General features: G+C 38.9%; 1 protein-coding gene across 1 annotated transcript; it reads left to right on the top strand.

The window, feature by feature from the left end:
- Positions 1-415: 415 nt before the first annotated feature.
- On the top strand, positions 416-7,176 carry LOC143342842 (heat shock cognate 71 kDa protein-like). The gene is made up of 7 exons (XM_076767128.1): positions 416-617; positions 1,502-1,620; positions 2,441-2,770; positions 3,150-3,548; positions 5,137-5,508; positions 6,694-7,071; positions 7,138-7,176. The coding sequence occupies exons 1-7, from the start codon at positions 416-418 to the stop codon at positions 7,174-7,176; spliced, it is 1,839 nt and encodes a 612-aa protein (XP_076623243.1).
- The last annotated feature ends 11,739 nt before the right edge of the window (positions 7,177-18,915 follow it).

The following is an 18,915-nucleotide window of genomic DNA, read 5'->3' as shown; positions in this document are numbered from 1 at the left end:
TTCTCTAACATGGTACTTCTACATATATCCGAATTGATAATTGTACTCCCACTCGTATTCGTACGCGATAATGGTGATTCACTCTAAATAAAAGAACTTCATCTGTTTATTCCTTTGTCCGTTCCAGGTTAACTAAAGATTTACTAAACCGTTGCTTGCGTTTACATAGAATAGACCCGCCACGCCATTCGAAGTTTCTTTCTAGTATATTTTCAATCGCTAAACTTCGACAAAACAGTAGCTACGACCGCCTGAATTTCGCCTCCTTGTATATTTATGATTCCTGTCGTCGCGTAATTTAGCGCAATCGCGCGCGGCGCTGGAAGGAAGAAGACAATAGCCGAAACGCGACGGTCGAAACAGTCGAGCCAGTCTCGTTTCCCGTTTTGGCTTCCGAAATTTCGTCGAATCCACAATGGCAGCACCGGCGGTTGGCATCGACCTGGGTACGACCTACTCGTGCGTCGGGGTCTTTCAGAACGGGAAGGTCGAAATTATCGCCAACGATCAAGGGAATCGCACTATGCCGAGCTACGTCGCGTTCACGGACACCGAGAGGTTAATCGGCGATTCCGCCATGAATCAAGTAGCAATGAATCCTACCAACACGATCTTTGGTAAGCAACCACCGAAAAGAGAAACGAATTACAATATTACCTTGCTAACTGAACGAATTCTGCCCCGGATAAATGAACCGTGGTCATCCCTACCACCGTTGCTCTACTGCATCTTTATGAATCCTTCATCGGACGGAGAAGTTTCGGTAAAATAAATATATAAATCATAAAGATCTGACCTGTAGTTACAAAGTGTTAGTTAATGCTTTAGAAGCCTAATTCTATACAAATTGTGACTCCTATACCAGCGTAATATAGTTGTCAATTGATGTTTCAGTATTTTTAATAATAGCTCTATTATATTCTACACCCACGTGGAAATAAAAAGATAGAATCAAGACTGTTTTCTACATAATTAATCATCGGTATCAGAGGAGATTCGTAATCAGTTAGCGAGGCGATACGCTGCAACTTTGGCCGTCCACGTTTCCCCGTGAGAAGAGAAAATCACGACTCGTTAACGATACGTGCACACGAAGTAGAAAACCGAGCGTTCTGGAATTGAATTCCCGATAACCGCGGCGAGGTCCGGCGATTTGGCAGCGCGGCTAGGATTACAAGAATCACGATCGTTTCCGGGCTTCCGACGGAGTTGCTGGCCCGCGAAAAGCAACGGTACCGGAAGCCGCTGTAAAGTTGTGAATGCTCTCGTTTCGTCGCTGCCAAATCGACTCACCGCTTCGGAATCCGCAGTTGCTAGCGGACGAGGCCGGAATGCGTTCGCTCGCCGAGGCAACTCGCTCGTTTACGATGTTAAGAACGTAACAGCGATCGTTCTTTCCTCGATCCGTTCGCGTCCACGGCCAATTACGCGATCGCTGCCAGCATTCGGTATCGACTGGGTATCGACTGGCAAACAGGCCTAAATGAAATCGTTCCGACAGATGCGAAGAGGCTGATTGGCAGACGCTACGATGATCCATCAGTCCACTCCGACATGAAACATTGGCCGTTCGTCGTTGTTAATGACGTTGGAAGGCCGAAAATTCGCGTCCAGTACAAAGTAAGTTCGTTTGGTTAACAGCTGCCGATGCTCGACGGCGTAAACTTTGACATTTTGACGGAAAATGTAATTACAGTTGCTAGCGTGGAATATTTCGTTGGGCTTTGTCGCGTAGAAATGTCGTTGTTTTCGACAGGACGATAGAACGCCTAAGCACCCAGGTTCGTTTAGAGAGAGCAAGTGTTGCGATTGGCAAAACTCGTTTCTCATGGCCACATTTTTCGAGGCTTCGAGCTTTCTATAATTCGGACGACGTATCCTTATTACCGCAGTGGGAGAAAATCAAATTGATAATTAAATATTGGAGAATAAAAATTGCACGGCATTAAATTACTTCAAGATTTTAAAGCTTTTAAAAACGTGATCTCGGAGAACATAGCTCGAATAGCTATCGTTCGATCTCGGAATTGGGTAAATTTTATTCACAAATAAAGAATAAAATTTTTTTATTCGTTCGTAAACTAGCTTTTGCGTGCGAATTTTCTCGTCTGGGTGTTGCTTAAAAAAAAGGTCCGTTAATGGATTTCAGTTTGCGAACGAAACGAAACGGAAGTTAATTTACGAATATGACTAAAATTTTTATGCGTTATTCAAAAGTGAAATTTGTTACGGCGCCGACGCCTCCGCAATTATTGCCAGGAAGCTAAGTCGTTGGAACGAGATTTCAGAGGAAAATCGTTTTTCCATCGTCGAGAAAACAATTTCGGCAACTGCTGCTGGGCGGCAGCCTTTAGAGGCTAACAAATGAAAAAGGAAACAGCTGTTTACCGGGGCTTTGTGCCGGTTTTTCAGTCAATTTTCCGTCGCGCGTTGCTTTCAGGGCGAGGCGAAATCTTTCTTTCCCGAGGAGATCTCGTCGATGGTTTTGACGAAAATGAAGGAAACAGCGGAAGCTTATTTAGGGAAGACCATCACGAACGCCGTGATTACGGTACCAGCGTACTTCAACGACTCTCAGCGTCAGGCTACCAAGGACGGCGGCACTATCTCCGGCTTGAATGTCCTGAGGATCATTAACGAGCCGACTGCCGCGGCTATTGCTTACGGCCTCGACAAAAAGGGACGCGGTGAAAGGAACGTTCTGATCTTCGATCTCGGCGGCGGTACTTTCGACGTATCGATACTGACTATCAACGATGGCATATTCGAGGTGAGTCTGTGTAAATCGCTCGCCGTTCCTCTTTTCCGCGCGTCGGATTCTATCGAGATGGAGCTACTTGTCGCTCGCCAGGAATCGTCCATTTTTAAAAAGAGATACATCACGATAAAAAAAATGTTTATAAAGCCTGATACTAGATCGAAACGCAACGAAGACATCCAATGACATTAACAACTTTAAAAATCCATTAGAATCCACGAAAAGTTGCGGTTTATTATTCATAATTTGCACGGAACTAGAAAAGTTTTCAGAAAACGACGAGTGGCCCGATAGCTTCGAGCGACAGTGTATCTACTCGGGGAACAAACAGACGCGAAGGAGGGCCTTTTACGCTTGTTTCCACATTTGCTCGTCACTCTATCGTCTTCAGGTTAAGGCAACAGCCGGTGACACCCACCTGGGAGGCGAGGACTTCGACAGTCGTATGGTGACACACTTCGCGGAAGAGTTCTCGAAAAAGTTCAAGAAAGACCTGACGAAGAACAAGCGGGCGGTCCGACGGCTGCGAACGGCGTGCGAACGCGCAAAGAGAACCCTGTCGTCATCGACGCAGGCGAACATCGAAATCGACTCGCTCCTCGAAGGGATCGACTTTTACACGTCGATCACCCGCGCCCGTTTCGAGGAGCTGAACCAAGATCTCTTCAAGAACACCTTGCAGCCTGTCGAGGAGGCTCTGCGCGACGCCAAGATGGAGAAATCGCAGATACACGACATAGTGCTCGTCGGAGGCTCAACCAGAATCCCGCGGATACAACGGCTTCTTCAGGTTATTTTATTTGGCAGGAAGGGAAGATATTTCCACGAGGAAAAATTTTTCTCTCGCGTGTTTATTCGATTCGCAAGGCAAACGCTACCTAGAATGGGACGTTTCTCGATTACTCGATTCTTGTAAATGTATCGATTCTGGAATAGATTTTTAATCGAAATTACTAGAGTCCATTCGCTTCGTTGACCCTCGAACGTACGACACGAGTGTAAAAATTTCTTTGTACGCCTCTGAAAGCAATTTATACGTTTTACAATGAATCGAGCTCATAATAACTAAAACGAGAAAATGTAATTACAGTACACGCGGTCAATTTTAATTTTTCCTCTATGTGACAAGAACCTAAAGTAAAACAAGCAACGTATTTAATATTTAAATCCGATTAAAAAATTTCAAAATTTGTTTATATTCCCAACATTTGCTTTACCATATTTTCAACAGTTTGATTGCCTGTGTGCATATCGTGACTCGAGAATCATAGTTTCGACTCTGACAAACGCAGATACAACGCTGGGTCTCAAGTGACCCGACATCCGTTTGTTCGAGGGTTAAAACGAAGTCAATATAACGCAGACGGTAGATTCGACGATAAAACGCATTAAAATTCGATTACGTTTCCTAACGGGAACGCGCGACCCTAGCGACGAGCATTTTAAGTGGGGTTCGGAAAGCTGGACGAGGGGTACGGTCACGAACAACACCGGGGATCCCCCGAGCGAACGTTACAGAATTAATGAGCTCGATGACAAAGTCAACACTCGCGTTGTCCGACCCCTAGGCATAGTCACTACGTTACCGGTGCCATTAAACGCGCGACCCGTTCGAATATATTTATAGCCTTTAACGCGACGCTGGGTTTCGACTTTTATCTTTCAAAGCAATAATAGTAATTGAACTAGCGTCCAGCGTCTATTGTGATAAATTATCATTAGCTTCAATTAGCGATTAACCGTCCGACGAAACTGATTAACGTGATGCAACATTTTCGGTAGTCGAGGGACCAAATTGAATAGATAATTTACGATTCGAATAAATAGAGTTTCACATTCTTAATTTCCGCGAAACAATGGATTTTTCGTAAATGTTGAATGGACAATGTTTGAAAATTACCATTTTTGGTACTTGATAGAGTTCCCCATTGTTTTTTACATATTTGTTTACATTATATATTTGATGTCACGCTACACCAATAGATTGTCAGACCACGAGAAATCGTTTCCATTGTAACCGCAGCCCAAGGAGACAGAATAGCCTCTGGGCTCAAAGAGGCCTCCTTTCCACTAGTTATTTGTTTGCTGTCATTGTCAAGGAATTTTAACATGTTTATCTTGGACAAGGTACATGCCACAGTGCAACAAGGCGATGAAATGTGCTACTCAATGATATAACATACCAAAAATCGTTCTTTCTCCTCATTATACTAGCCCAATACTTTCCTCAAGCTCCAACACGCGATACTAAACCTACTAATTTCGATTTAGAACGAACTATAACCGTTTTTTCCTCGGGATTATTCGATTCACTTCGAAAGAATCTACGGAATCAATGGCATCCACGGATAATCGAATTTTGTCTACATTTTGGACAGGATTTGTTTAACGGAAAGGAGCTCAATAAATCGATAAACGCGGATGAAGCTGTGGCTTACGGTGCGGCCGTGCAAGCGGCCATATTGCAGGGTGACAATTCCGAGACAGTCCAGGACTTGCTGCTCCTGGACGTGACTCCGCTCTCCCTCGGCATAGAAACGGCTGGTGGCGTGATGACCGCTCTAATCAAACGCAATACCACGATCCCGACCAAGCAGACGCAGACTTTCACTACCTATTCGGATAATCAGTCGAGCGTTCTGATCCAGGTGTACGAGGGCGAGAGGGCGATGACCAAGGACAACAACCTCCTGGGAAAATTCGAGCTTTCTGGGATCCCGCCGGCATTTCGCGGCATACCTCAAATTGAGGTGAGGGTTTTTAGCCATTTTAGATAAATTGGCAGATAGCTGGTACGGGTTGCAACGATGCGGCGGTGTAGTATCTAAAATGCCGAATTAAGTTTGACGTGCACACGGGACAGGGTAATTTCATCTTTTTCTAGATTTTTTTACTTTGTTCCCTTGGCACGCAAAATAACTAGTTCCAAAAACATTGAATTTCCCCCAAGATTGTCGCGTCGAGAAATTAGAACATTTTGTTTTAATCGACTAAAATATTCTCAGGATACAGTATCATGGAAAAATTTTTTTAAGGCCCGAAGATAGTTTCTTAACACGTTCACTGCTATATCAAAACCGAATAATACTCTGCAAAATTACAATTTTGATTTTACTATTGTAAACCACATAACCTAAAATTTACTTCAGTACTTAGTTTCATAACCTTACTAGAATTTATGAAACCTACTCAAATTTATTTCCCGCAATACCTCAACTTGAAAATTAATTTTACTAGTGCCTTATATAGATAATATGGCAGTCAAAGTGTTAAAAGAAATCGTTTACTCCCACAAAAGCTTCCTCCAGTTAACAACTTCTCAAGACATTAGAAATTCAGTACAATTCGCGGACAAAGTAACGATGATCGATCTACTCTAAGCGTCGCGACCGTTCCATAAAGACGCTCGAACATCCGGATCTTTCAATACCGGTACTTCGAACTCCCTGAAACCGTCTCACCGAAATGACCGAACCACTTCAATGATTACCGATCAGCAATTAAACGAGAAAGGGTAGGGGTTGCCCCGTTGGCCGGAGGCTGAGGCCGCTAATAAACGTTCCGTGGAATCGGGGGGTGGCCAGAGATAAGAAAACAATTCCGGGGAGGAATAGGCCTGGAGCGGTCGGTACCGAGACGCGATGGTCGCAGCAAAGAAGGAAATCCTTGCCAGAGATATATACATATATATAGGTCCCGTGGAAAGGATGAGGGCAAGGGCTGCGGCTGGACAGGGTGAAAAGATCCTCTCGCGTCTCGAGATTCCTTTTCTTGCCTGTTGCCATCGGCGTACGAGCCCGACGGGACTCTATTGGAATTGTCAGGCCGTCCGGATAAGCATCGGAGAACGGAAGCCAGACGCGGAAGCGGAACGAAACGAAGCAGAGGGAAAGGCTCTTTCGCGTTTCTTCTTTTCGTCTGCTTTTCCGCCCTAGGTGACCTTCGACATCGACGCCAACGGTATCCTAAACGTCTCAGCGGTCGAGAAGTCGACGTACAAGGAGAACAAGATAACGATAACCAACGACAAGGGTCGTCTCAGCAAGGAGGACATCGAACGAATGGTGCACGAGGCGGAAAGATACCACACGGAGGACGAGTCGCAGAGAGACAGGATCGTGGCGAAGAACAACCTCGAATCCTATTGCTACAATATGAAGAACACCGTAGAGGAAGAGAAGATCAAGAAGCAGATCACGGAAAACGAACGGAAATGCATCGCTGATAAGTGCAACGACATCATTAAATGGATGGACAGCAACGAGACTGCTACAAAAGAGGAGTACGTTGCTCAGTTGAAAGAAGCCGAGAAGGTATATTTCTTTTTCCATCGTTTTACTAAATTAATACTTAACATCGAGTGTCGTTCTGCACCGCAGTGCTCAGGAGTGCCCAAAAGCATATATTCCTTGGCCTAAAGGCTTGTTGTACTTTCCGCCATAGACGTAAAAAGATTTGGTATGCTTCTAATAGGGAAGGGTTAGAATTATCTGGACCAAAATTTCGAATTTGAAAGTCCCTTACTCGTGAAATGTTTTCATAAAAGGGAAATATGTACTAACTCCTTCCGGAAGTGGACATGCAGCGCCACTGAGATTGAACTATGTCGAGAATCGATCCAAGTTGTAGGTCAGTTACCTTCAACAACTCTTTCACTTTCCTGCTATTGGCAACTCCAATCGGAGTGGTGGTATAGCAAACGATCTAAACTGAGTTTGTTACTTTGTCAACGGAAGATAATACTTTCGAAAATGTTACTTATCTAATTTCACGGCTGCTGCTGAGAGTAATAGAAAATTAACGCAGATTAAATTGTAGGTCAGGTATACAGATAGACGTTATATCCAATGTATTTTTTTAGAGCCCCATTACTATTTCGGTGTCATTCACAACATTACCAACAGGTTAAAGAAAACGATCATAGCGCTTATTATAGTAGGAAGTAAAATTACGAGCATTCCTTTATTTTTTAACGGATTCAAACTATGCGGATCAGAGCCGGGCATCAGTCGCGATTAATAATCAAGAACAACCGTTGAAAACTGCGGAGAATTACAGCTGATGCACCTAATTCAGCTGCCTTATGATTTCTGAACACTACCCCAAAAAGCAAACGCGCAAACATAATCGCAACATTAAAGCAATTGCGATAAAATTCCGATTATTTGCAAAAAGATTATTTTGCATAAGAACAGTATACAATACACATTACTTTGATTCAGAAATCTACTCATCGCGGAATGTCTTTTTGTATATTAAATAACTATCATCAAATTATATTTTAACGTCAAATGAAAAAAGTATAAATAATAATAAATATTCAAGATATACATAATAGTGCCAACAGTATAATCATTGTGTAATAAATGTAATTAAAAGTCAAAATCTTTTCAATTAGATCCATACTATAAATATTATTGTGTAACTTCATTTTTAACACTTATTGTTAATCTACGTAACTTGCAAAAAATGTGCGGTGAAAATCATAGTTAGCTATGGTGCGCATGGTTGGCTAAATGTTAATATTACTTCATTTCATATGAAGTATTTATCATATTAATATACACGGAATACAAAAAGACTCTAGCCTGAACTGAATAATGAAACAATAAAAGTTACTACTCGCAGGTATGGAAAATACCCGCAGTCACTGAATTCGTCGACTACGTATGCAATGAGTCACCGGTGTCGATTCACACCTTTCATCCTTCGACAGGATCGGCGACCGAAGGAACAAAACATTTCATGCAACTCACCAATCGTTGAGTGCGATGAAATAATACCGGCATCGATCATGTTGTCCAGTGTGTACTATCGGCGTGGTCGTCGGTATAGTCCTGCTGGATTTCTATACAGCATAATGAAATCTAGAGAAACTGTGAAAAAGTAGAAAAAATTAAAGATACACTAAGAGAAACACTAAAATAAGAAGAGAAAAAGAAAATAGGAAAGCACACAAGTGCTTACTCAAATGATTATTAGTAATATAATATAATATTTTCAAATTCAACACTTACTTTCATTAAAACACAGAAAAACAAAAAAGTAGGAAAAAAGGAATACTACATTAATACTATATTAATTACTTTACTATTTATCATGGGAAATATTATGTTTCAATCAAAGTAACTGTTCAATTTCAAAGTATCATATTATATTAATAAGGAACAATTAAGTAAGCACTAGTATGCTTTCCTCCTTTCTTTTCTGCTTCCTACTTTCCTGTTTCCAATTGGAAATACTGTGTTTTAATGAAAGTTACTGTTCAATTTATTATAATTTAATATTGTCAGATTTCCTTAAAACACAGTATTTCCTATGAGAAACAGAAAAGTAAGAAGAAAACAAGAAAGTAAAAAAGCATACTAGTGTTTACTTAATTGTTTCTTATTCATATGATATAATATTTTCAAATTCAATAGTTATTTTTATTAAAACACAGCATTTCCTATGAGAAACAGTAAAGTAACAAGGAAAAAGAAAGTAGGAAGGCACACTAGTGCTTACTTTATTGTTTCTTATTAATATAGTATAATATTTTCAAATTGAACAATTACTTCTACTAAAGCACTGTATGCCCCATGAGAAACAAAAAAATAAGAAGAAAAAAAGAATGTTGGAAACACACTAGTGCTTCCTTAATTGTTTCCTATTCATATAATATAATATCTTCAAATTTAGCAATTACTTTTATTAAAACAAAGTATTTCTTATGAGGAAAGGAAAAGTATGAAGAAAACAAGAAATTTGGAAACATACTAGTGCTTACTTAATTGTTTCTTATTCATATTATATAATATCTTCAAATTCAACAATTACTTTTATTAAAATAAAGTATTTCCAATAAGAAACAGAAAAGAGGGAGGAGAACAAGAAAATAGAAAATACACTAGTGATTACTTAATTGTTTCTTATTCATATATAATATTTTCAAATTGAACAGTTAGTTAAAACTTGAAAATATAAATTTCTTTCTGAAAGATTTGTACATAGAAGAAAATATAGGTTACTTACATTTTCTGCTCGTGGAGCATCGTCCGAAATTCCTATTCCACTTCAGTGATGCACTGACTCTAATATCCGTTTCGAGAAATTCTAATTTTCAATAATCGAAAAAAAAGTAAAGCGAATAGTATAATACACTAACGCGACCGAAAATTAAAATCGGCGAACAAGTGACTCTACTGTCGCGATTCGTAAAGCAAAGAGAGCCTTGATGCTCTGGAAAAATTTGCAAACGCACAACACTGACTCGACTTTCGCGTTTCCCTAAACTCAAAACGATATTCTAAATGAAGCCACTGTGCTTCGAGAAATAGAAAACTGTTAAACGAAAGAATCACAGATTCTACGAACCACATTGCGCGTGGTCATTAAAATGTCTGAAAAAGAAAGAAGCTACTGGCTAAATACACTTACAACAAACTTACAACGAATATGGTAAAATTCGATAAAAAAAACATAAAAAATTTATATATATGTACATATATTCAGCTCAGTCAATTATCAAATATTTCAAAGTAACATGGCGATGATTGCGTGCCGGTAGTGTCCCTCGTGCTCTAATTGCACTCACGGGCTGTAATAAAAGTAAAACACAATTTTCGATAAAATGCATTAAAATAAATGTACCTGTAACGCAATAATAGCGATTTAAAACGTTTAGAAGGAATATGTACCTAATTAGATGTGAAGCCTGTCACCGAACCTCATCACACCAATTTCCAAACGAGGAATGAGGAGTAAGTCCGGACACGCTTACCACGCGGATTAGTTGGTGGGGGGGAGGGTGAGGTAGTCACGTAGTCAAACGTCTTGATTCTCGGTTTCCGAGGGAAAATTTAAATCATATATCTCAAATAATTAAAAATAAATAAAATAAATACAAAAAATAAATAAAATAATTAGACAAACAATTAATTACTTAATGATTTATTACTTTTGTATTTCTGTGACGTCACAATGCGAAGCTGTCATTGGCTCTGCTAGAACATCAAGTCTCGATCTGTTATTGGTTACATAAGTAGCTAGATCGATTGAGATATATTAATTCTAACCATAGTGTACTATTCGCTTTACTTTTTTTTCGATTATTGAAAATTAGAATTTCTCGAAACGGATATTAGAGTCAGTGCATCACTGAAGTGGAACAGGAATTTCGGACGATGCTCCACGAGCAGAAAATGTAAGTAACCTATATTTTCTTCTATGTACAAATCTTTCAGAAAGAAATTTATATTTTCAAGTTTTAACTAACTGTTCAATTTGAAAATATTATATATGAATAAGAAACAATTAAGTAATCACTAGTGTATTTTCTATTTTCTTGTTCTCCTCCCTCTTTTCTGTTTCTTATAGGAAATACTTTATTTTAATAAAAGTAATTGTTGAATTTGAAGATATTATATAATATGAATAAGAAACAATTAAGTAAGCACTAGTGTGTTTCCAACATTCTTTTTTTCTTCTTATTTCTTTGTTTTTCATGGGGCATACAGTGTTTTAGTGAAAGTAATTGTTCAATTCAAAAATATTATACTGCATTTATAAGAAACAATCAAGTAAGCACTAGTGTGCCTTCCTACTTTCTTTTTTCTTTGTTACTTTACTGTTTCTCATAAGAAGTACTGTGTTTTAATAAAAATAACTATTGAATGTGAAAATGTAATATTATATGAATAAGAAACAGGTAAGTAAGCACTGGTGTGCTTTCTTACATTTTGTTATTCTTTTTTTTCCTCATAGGATATACAGTGTTTTAATGAAAATAACTATTGAATTTGGATATTATATTATATGAATAACAAACAATTCAGTAAGCACTAGTGTGCTCTTTTACTTTCTTGTTTTCTTCTTACTTTTCTGTTTCTCATAGGAAATACTGTGTTTTAAGGAAATCTGACAATATTAAATTATAATAAATTGAACAGTAACTTTCATTAAAACACAGTATTTCCAATTGGAAACAGAAAAGTAGGAAGCAGAAAAGAAAGGAGGAACGCATATTAGTGCTTACTTAATTGTTCCTTATCAATATAATATGACATTTTGAAATTGAACAGTTACTTTGGTTGAAACATAGTATTTCCCATGATAAATAGTAAAGTAAAAAGAAAAGAAGAAAAGGGGAAAGCACACTAGTGCTTATTTATCTGTTTCTTATTATTATAGTATTCCTTTTTTTCCTACTTTTCTGTTTTTCTGTGTTTTAATGAAAGTAAGTGCTGAATTTGAAAATGTTATATTATATTGATAACAAACAAATAAAGAAGCACTTGTGTGCTTTCCTATTTTCTTTCTCTCTTCTTATTTTAGTGTTTCTCTTAGTGTATCTTTAATTTTTTCTACTTTTTCACAGTTTCTCTAGATTTCATTATGCCGTATAGAAATCCAGCAGGACTATACCGACGACCACGCGGATAGTACACACTGGACAACATGATCGATGTCGATATTATTTCATCGCACTCAACGATTGGTGAGTTGCATGAAATGTTTTGTTCCTTCGGTCCCCGATCCTGTCGATGGACGAAAGGTCCGAATCGACACCGGTGACTGAGATTATGTACGTAGTTGACGAATATAGTGACCGCGGGTATTTTCCATACCTGCGAGTAGTAACTTTTATTGTTTCATTATTTAGTTCAGGCTAGGGTCTTTTTGTATTCCGCGTATATTAATATGATAAATGCTTCATATGAAATGAAGTTACACAATAATATTTATAGGATGGATCTAATTGAAAATATTTTTATTTTTAATTACATTTATTTCACAATGAGTATACTGTTGACACTATTATGCATATATTGAATATTTATTATTATTTATACTTTTTTCATTTGACGTTAAAATATAATTTGATGATAGTCATTTAATATACAAAAAGACATTCCGCGATGGGTAGATTTCTAAATCAAAGTAATGTCTATTGTATACTTTTCTTATGTTTTAAAAAATTTACTTTGACGACGAAATCGTACCAAGGGTAGTTGAATCTTTCAATTAATAAGTTAATAAATTTAAATTTGCTTGATTAAATTATTTTAAACTTTTTAATTAAATTATTTTATTGTCAAATCTTAATTAAACTTTTTTTTCTAAATAATCAAATTTTAAAGACAATAATTTCTTCTCATAATTATATTTCATTAGGCGTTATTTATTTACTATAATCAATCTTTTTAGTTCAGGATTTTCAGGATACTTTTCCATGTTTGTTGCCTATACTCATTCACGTGCCCAGGTGCTATTTGCATGAGTAAAGGCAATGGACACGATGACTTAGTTTATAACAATTTATAATAATATATTTCATTAGCGGCTGACATTGCGTTAGTGTACTGTGCACGACGTACTTTCCACATGTGTGTGTGTGTGTGTGTGGTTAGTATGTGGAAGTGCGTCGTCTCTATCTTTTATCAGACTATGCAAAATTAAAACGCAATAGTCATTAGCGTTTGTCAGCCGATTTCAGGAAATTGGTACGTACCTTAGAGTGTGAATGTTTGCAATGTTCGGGTGTCGGAGGAACCCCGGGGCTTCCTCTCTAGATTAGGCTCTTGCGCCCGGACATTATGTGTGAGAATCGTGGAGTGCTTGTTTGCGAGGATGCGTTTTGCTATTTTTTAAATATAAGATTAGGTAGGTAGGTAGCTTACTTTCTGGTGTGTGTGTTTAGACCTAAGTAGGTAGGGTCAGGATGATAGGGCTGTCACAGATTTTATTTCCGTGGCAGACCTATTCCTGTAGTTCGATTTGGAGAATCGAAATGTTAACTGATTCAAACGGATTCTACCGTTTGCTTTGGTTTTACTTTCGATTCTTGGAATCGCGCGACTTTAAAGTCGCTCTTCGCGGTCGCGTTCTTTATCGCGGTAGGTTCCCCGAAACGCTCGTCCTGCTCGAATTTCTCCACACTCGTGTATTGCACGGAATCTCGAGCTTAGTATTAAGTTTCAGGCTTTGGCAGGACCGCCGAAGAAAGAAAAGACTCAATGAGTCGAAGAGGCCCTGACAAACTGTCTCAAGAGTGGGCTGCAACAAATGGCTCTTCACCTTTATCTTCGGATGAGGATGGAGAGTCATTCTACGTTACTACTTTGTCACTATATTCGTCTGTAGTTTCAGTAGAAGTAGTAGTAGTTTTTCAGATGGCACTTGTACCACGACGACTAATTTTTTGGGGCAAATCGCGGTTTGCATTAGTATTGCGAAAATTAGTATTGCGAATATTAATCGCGTTGCAAGCTGCAAATAATCTGAATTTTATCGCAATTGTTTTTAGTGTTGCGATTTTTTGTCGCGTTTGCTTTTTAGGGTAGTGTTCAGGAATCATAAGGCAGCTGAATTAGGTGCATCAGCTGTGCTTCTCCGCAGTTTACAATGGCTATTCTTGATTATTAATCGCGATTGATACCCGGCTCTGATCCGCGTAGCTTGAGTCCTTTAAAAAACAAAGGAATTTCTGTAATTTCATTTCCTACCATAATAAATGCTGTGATCGTTTTCTATAGCCTGTTGTTGGTAATGTTGCGAGTGCCACTTAATGATTATAAGGTACTAGGCAGGAACTATTATCACAGACGAGGTATACGAGTAGACCTTTCACCTTATGGACTTTCGTGGCCTAATCTGACTGCCATACCAACCTAAAAATTCGGAGGTGATTTTAGCGTCCTTTTCTCACGGATGGCGGTCAGTTGAGAAAACTATTCACTGAACTAGTATTGATAAGCAAACAGCTGTAGTGTTTGCGTAAATACATGTGAGTTGACTGTGGAAGGGATTAAAATTCATTTCTGAATCTATTGATAACGTTGCAAATAACACAAAAATGGTAATGGGGTTTCGAGACCCCATAAAAATCGGTCGCAAAAATACATTGGGTGAACAATTTACTCGTATACTACTATACTACTTCTAGAATCTTTGATGAATCAAAACTATATTTATGATGACCTATGCAAAGCGGATCGCAGCCTAATTTGCTAATACTATTTAGTTTTTAATTAATAATTACATTACCCAGCTAAGAGTGATACGATTATTAATTAAACGCTAAATAATATTACCCAGGTCTCATCACGTGGAGGTTGCTGCGAATGGAGACCCGCCCTAACCGATTCCCAACCACCCTCCATTAATAAAGATCTTCTGTGACGAACGATCGTTAGTTGAAGGAGAAACAAACGAATGTGCAATGAATGAAAGATGCACAACCAACGAAGAGAGTTGAAAGAATTTTCAAAATAATTAGTCTTCAAATAAAAATAACCTGCCTAAGATAATGGTTAACCAAACACCTGCCTAACTAGGAATCTAAATTCGTTTATTATATCAAGAAACAATTCTAAATTCGCAGCCATTAGCTCGGTGTCACTCACGAAGAATAACTTTTCTATCGTGGGTGACACCGATTACCAGGTCTCACCACGAGGAGGTTGCTGCGAGTGGAGACCCGAAGGGAGATAGATGGAATCAAAGTTCCATCGATCTCCCTTTTACATTCTTACAAGCTAGATTACTAAACTAGAGAGATAGAAGGAAGCAATGTTCCTTCGATCTTCTAGCTTAGTTGTACCAAGTAATTATTTCGTTTAAAAAGGGATGAAGCTAAATTATGGGAGACGCGACGCGACGCGATGCTGAACCGTGCAGCAGATCTTCGGATCGAATCGACACTACCCTTGGTAGATTGATTTCTATTTCTAGAAATCGATCTATCATTGGCAGGCGACTAGATCTTTCGGACAAACTGGACGGCCGATCACATGTTTCGTTCAACGAAACAGTGGTGACCGTAGCAAGAAACGAGAGAACGAGTCGAGAGAAGCTACTTGTTAAATAATTACTTGGCTTACGCAGATACACTAGAGACTTAAAATTAACGTCGAAGCTCAAGTCTAGTCAAGTTGAAGCTAAAACTCAGACGATAGAAGGAAACAAAGTTCCTTGGATGTTGTACCAAGCAATTATATGGTTAAAAAGAGGGATGAAGTTAAATCGTGGGATACGCGACGCGACGCGACGCGATGCTGAACCGTGCAGCGGATCCGAGGATCGAACCTACTGCCCTTGCTAACTCGATCTCAACAAGAAAACAGAGAACTGCAACCCCGAATCGAGGTCTCCATTTCTCCAACGCAACCCGCCGGGAGCCCGAAGGACCCGACTTAGGCTGTCTGACAAAGAGAGAGTACCTGAGACAGGGTCGACTTCCGCTGGAAGGTATGCGTTTCCGCAGAATACGGAAACTCCACACCTTCCAGCGAAGTGCCGTTTTCCCTCAATCAAGCTTACCAAGGGAAGGCGATTAGATTTTTCGGACCAGATACACGGCCGATCACATGTTTCAATCGATGAAACAGCGATGACCGAAGCTAGGAACGAGGGAACGAGAAAACGAGAAGCTACTTATTGAATAATTGCTTGGTAAAACACGAAAATATGTACAATAAAGAAATCTTCGACGTTAATTTTAAGATTCGCGACAAAGCTTAAAACTAATATACTTGGAATTAGAAGTCCCCCGGCGGTTGTGGCGTACTTCCTCGATGTCCTTGTGATTAATCTAAAAGACTGAAATCAAAACTAATATTTATATTAGTGAGACATGGAAGGAAATTTAAGCTGAAACATAAAAATAAAAATCTTATATTAATCAGTGTCATCGAAACAAATATGTTATGTGCATCGACACAATGTTATAGATATCAAAACGAACATTCGTAATAATGGAAGAACCTTGGATAGAGACACCAGATTGAATCAACACCAAACAATCAAACGAAATGGAAGAATCAAACAAAGTACCTCCGCAGATTATTACGAGAATTCGAGAACAGAAACAAAGATGGAGCAGAATTGAAAATCCAACGATGAAATTGAAGAGTGAAAATGTCCAAGAATTAAACAAAATATCTCAGCGAAATAGAACAAGAATAAAAATTTTATTCTAATTATTGACATCAAAATTCATAAAATAGTATGCAAACAAAAATTATACATGGGTTAACAAAATTCATACAATAATATGCAAACAAAAATGGTATATGATTCAACACAATCATGCCAATTCAAAAAATAAGGCAACAGAAGAAATAGAGGAGGAAAACATAATAATCAGATGAAACCGGACAGTCAAACAACATTGAATTATCACCAAACAAATAAAATAAATTGGTCAATTTTGTGATAATAACATAAACAAGTAAAGTGGGCTTACTACTTGTTGAGCATTAGTTACCATTACCAAGGAAGCAGCACCAGAGGTCCAGCTGTAACATAAGAAACGATTCGTAATTTAGCAAAAGCGTTAGACAGTTCCATAACGTTGAATTGGTATCAAACGACAAAATAGAAGTGGGGAGAGCAATTTTAAATAGTTCTTACCAGTGGTCATCACGGTCCGGCACTGGTCAGTAGTGGTCAGTAGTGGTCAATAGTCGGATCTGCACTGGTCAGGACTGGTCAGTAGTGGTCAGTTCTGGTCAGTTCTGGTCAGTTCTGGTCACTCCTGGTCACTCCTGGTCAGTCCTGGTCAGTCCTGGTCACTCCTGGTCCCCCCAGTGGTCACCGCTCCACGAATGGCCTGACTTAGGCCCGCGAGACCCGATTCCCCTGGATGCTCCAGGGGTACTGAAGAATTTGTCCAGCGGTAGTCTTCGAGTGGGGAAGTCGAAGAGTGGGGAGACAGTGTCAACGTGAAGAGTCAAGAACCGCTTGGTCTAGAGAACACTATTTCGATTGGTCCCACCCCTTGACCATTTCCGGATCTTCACTGAACCGCTGACCTTAATGTCAACCCCACTGTTGACCACCAGTGACCATAAGCTAGTTATTGTTGATCATCGACCTATTAAAACCATTACGAAGATTGCCTTCTTACGAGGATCCCCTTACAATTTGATGCATGATCTTTTTAACATTTTGTTCTACTTCGAAAGAGTGTATCTCATGTTATAAAACACTCATGGTACAGCGATAGCGTTCATCCCACTAGTGATAGGTCTATTCTTTACCTGGTTTATGTGTAATAGGTATACATGGGTTGGAAAATAAAAATGTCTGGGCAGTTGAGCCTCAAAATCGTATGCAGGTTGACACAAATCGGATTTTAGCTGTTTCGAAAGCAAGAAAGAAAGACTCACATTCGCCTTCTTTCTTGAATTCCCAAAGCTGTTCAAAGCACATAAGCTCACGTACGCATGGCTGTGAATTGGCGTGTGTAAATGGAGGGGTAAGCTTACTCTGGGCACCGATCTGCCGTCTGATAACACTGTTATGAATCAATATTTAGATTTATCAAGACACATATGTATAACCTCCGTATCTGTAGTATTACTCATTTTCTATTCGTTAATTTTTTTTAATACATGTCTTTTTGTATATCAGTTCGAACAATTGCCATGCCGAGCGAAAAATTCGGAGGTGATTTTAGCGTCCTTGTCAGTTGAGAAACTATTCACTGAATTAGTGTTGATGGGCAGACAGTTGTAACGTGTGCGTAAATACATGTGAGTTGATTATGCAGGGATTGAAATTCATTTCTAAATCTGTTGGTAATGCTGCGAGTGACACAAAAATGGTAATGGGGCTCTAGAGCTTCAGAAAAATAGGCCGAAGAAATACATTGGGTGAAAGGTCTACTCGTATACCTCGTATGTGCTTACACATTATGGACTTTCGTGGCCCAATCTAACTGCCATACCGGCTTGAAAATTCGAAGGTGATTTTAGTGTCCTCCTCTCATGGATAGCGGTCAGTTGAGGAACTATTCACTAAATTAGCATTGATGGGCAGACAGCCCGTAGTGTGTGAGTAAATACATGTGAGTTGACTATGGAAGGGATTAAAAAGTGCAATTTTCAAACGACCATAACTCCTACAATAGTGAATGTATTCCATTGAACTTTATTTCTGAAGTAGAGATCATGGATACCTACAAAAAAGTATCAGACAACATTTTCGTAGGCCGTCATACGTATTTATTAAAAATCAAAAACGAATTTTTAAGAAACATCGGCAAGGGATAGGTGCTGAAATTTTTTAGCGAAAAAAAAATTTCAAATCGTTTAAAAAAAATTATTTTTGGTTCCGGGGGTCAATTACAATCATTTTTGGTAAATACACATACCCCCAAGATTTTACGCACT

The sequence above is a fragment of the Colletes latitarsis genome, chromosome 6, assembly GCF_051014445.1.
Source record: "Colletes latitarsis isolate SP2378_abdomen chromosome 6, iyColLati1, whole genome shotgun sequence".
Classification (NCBI taxonomy): domain Eukaryota; kingdom Metazoa; phylum Arthropoda; class Insecta; order Hymenoptera; family Colletidae; genus Colletes; species Colletes latitarsis.
This window is presented reverse-complemented; position numbering and strand designations above follow the sequence as displayed.